This window comes from Polistes canadensis, unplaced genomic scaffold, assembly GCF_001313835.1.
Source record: "Polistes canadensis isolate GaletaPanama2010 unplaced genomic scaffold, ASM131383v1 scaffold_191, whole genome shotgun sequence".
Taxonomy (NCBI): domain Eukaryota; kingdom Metazoa; phylum Arthropoda; class Insecta; order Hymenoptera; family Vespidae; genus Polistes; species Polistes canadensis.
The window spans coordinates 69192-71915 of record NW_014569738.1 but is presented as its reverse complement, the minus strand read 5'-3'; the positions used below and the strand labels follow the sequence as shown (position 1 = coordinate 71915).

At 29.7% G+C, this 2724-nt stretch overlaps 1 protein-coding gene across 4 annotated transcripts in view; it reads left to right on the top strand.

Annotated features, from left to right (window-relative positions):
* The window catches only part of LOC106789568 (protein tipE-like), a 52664-nt gene extending 50549 nt beyond the window's left edge, over positions 1-2115 (top strand). For 2 of the 4 annotated variants that reach the window (XM_014753902.1, XM_014753900.1), the window contains exon 6: positions 1254-2115. In XM_014753902.1, the coding sequence (XP_014609388.1) occupies positions 1254-1364 (111 nt within the window). In that variant the 3' untranslated portion in view covers positions 1365-2115. The remainder of the gene's footprint in view (positions 1-1253) is intronic. The other 2 variants (XM_014753901.1, XM_014753903.1) reach the window with 1 other exon arrangement.
* The last annotated feature ends 609 nt before the right edge of the window (positions 2116-2724 follow it).

Genomic DNA, 2724 nt, shown 5'->3' with positions numbered 1-2724 from the left:
TATAAATAAAAAAAAAAGGAAACCTTGCTAGAAGTTTCCCGTGATATATAAAAAAAAAAAAAAATAAAGAAAAAAAATATATCCAAGCTTAAGCCTTCGAACGTTGTGGATGGGAAAGTTTATACATTTTTAAAAGGCACTTCGATCGACGTCAATGAAAAGAAAGGCCACCACCACCACCACCACTGTCGCGTAAAGGGGGTAGTTGTGTCGCGTCGATAATTTTGCGAGGAACGATTTAATACACGACCATTGGGGGAGGGAGGGAGGGAGACAGGACGGCAACGGGGGTGGTTTATACACGTTTTATTCGAGCTTTTTTTCGTATGTAACTTTTTCAAGGGAAAAATAGAAAATAGAGAAAGAATAATTTCGTTGACAGATAATATATAATTCGTCAAACCAAAAATTCTAGTGATATTAATTCGGTGGAATATTTGATTAAGTATTTTTTTTTTTTTTGGAATTCTACCTTTATATTTATCCCTGTGTACACCCTTAGGGTACGTTCAATCCATTTTTCTACGATACTACCAATTTCCACACACACATATACAAACATACAGACAGACAATTGAAATGGGGAATAATTTCAACGAAAGAAATAATAATAATAATAATAATCATTAATTTTCCTCATTAATTCGAATACATATATATATTATTCAGTAAATAAATAAATCTATTAGATTCCATACGTGTGTGGATAATAAATAAATGATTAGTGTTATTATACGGGTAAAAAGAAATAATGTTATACTCAGAAAACGAGTTAGCTAGGCAGCAGCAGCAAGGACGCAGCAAGCAAGCATCGATTCTGACCCAACTATCTACGCCCCACCCTTGAACCTAACACCAGGACTCTCCCCGTTTCAGAGGGAGGCCACCCCTTCGCGAAAAAGCACCGATTCTAAATGACTTTTTATACGTTTAACTTCTTTTTCCTTAAAATATTCTTTTCCTAAAATAATTATATATATATTATATTAATAATAATATAAAATAACAAAATGGGTGGGTGGGTGACTGGTTGGGGGGTGTGTATGAAAAAAAGAAAACTTTATCAATATATATAAATAATATTTTTAAGAAAATAAGAAAACGAATTAATAAAACAAACCACATACATGAAATAATAGTATTAAATAAAAATATTATAAATTTCAGATTTGATGGGAAAGAATGGAATGAATGATTGTCATAAATTTGTTTTATATTAAATATTTCCAAAATTCATTAATATTTTGTTACAGCAACTTGAGCAAAACGATGACGACGAGTATCTCAACTCCCCCTGGGCCGACGGCAGCAGTCTGAAGCGTCATTTCCATGGTATGAGTAACATCTCATGGAGACCGCATTAAAAAAAAAGAAGAAATGAAAGAAAAAAACACCATCAACCATACACATCTCCTTCTTCTCCGTATTCGCCGAAAAATAAAAAAGAAAAACGAACGTACGTCCATAGAAATGGAAAATAATAACACGAGAGAGAGAAAGAGAGAGAGAGAGAGAGAGATATATATATATGAGACACGTTTAGAGATGGTGTTACAGTGTTATATATATATATATATAAATATTTGAAAAATTTGCTAACCGTGAAGAGCCAAAAATCCTTTTACCGTTTCGAATAAAGCTTATAAGCGCCGCGTCCTTTTTAATTAAAGAGTGAACCAGAGATAATAAAAAAAAAAAAAAGGAAAAATTAAATGGATAATTAATAAAATAATTATGAGAGGGAATGTGAAATACATGGCCGTCCCTCAAACACCTCAAAACATAATATAATAGTATATATTATAATATATACATACACACACACATACACGCATACATATACATATATATATATGTATATATTTGTATGTATAAATATATAAAATATTTAATTGATGATTATTTCGCTTCGTCGTCCACATATGCCGATTGGTCGATGATAAAAATGAAGAAAATGAATGGAGAAAAACTGAAAAATGAAATCATAAAAATCGACCATCGGTGTGTTTTCGTGCAAATGCCGATCATCAATTCGATGAATTATAAATCTGCCGTATATGTATATATATATGCAATATATAATTGATCTTTGTTTTAAAGAAAAAAAAAAAAAAAGAAAAAAAATAGGGAGAAAGAAGAAGAAGAAGAAAAAAAAAAAGGGATTTACGCTAACTTTATCGACAGAGACAAACGATATTTTGTGAAAAACATTTTTCTACTCGATAACCGCCATGAAGTGTAAGAAAAGAAAAGGAAAGAAAACGAAAATGAAAAAGAAAAAAAAAAAGTCGCCGCTTCCCTTCCTCTTGCCTCTCGCGCCAATCTTTTTTGCGTGACAAAAGTTGAAATAATATTCAATTTAAAAATAATATAATATAATATAATATAATATAATATAATTAATAATAATATTACAATAAATAATAATAATATAAAATATGAGACAAAATGATGGGGGTTGGAAAAAAAAAAAAAAAAAAAAAAGAAATTTTCAAAACAACGTAAATTTCGTCCGTAGCCATTTTTATCGTCATCGTCGTCATCATCGTTTATTATTATTTATCATTTTGATATAAATAATATATATTGAAAAGAAATAATATATTATATTATTATTATATTATTATTATTATTATTATCGGCAGTTTTGTTTTTTTATTTTCTTTTTTTTGTTGCTAAATTCGAGAACCCGGTCGAGCACGCGAAACTTTTTTTGAATGCAAC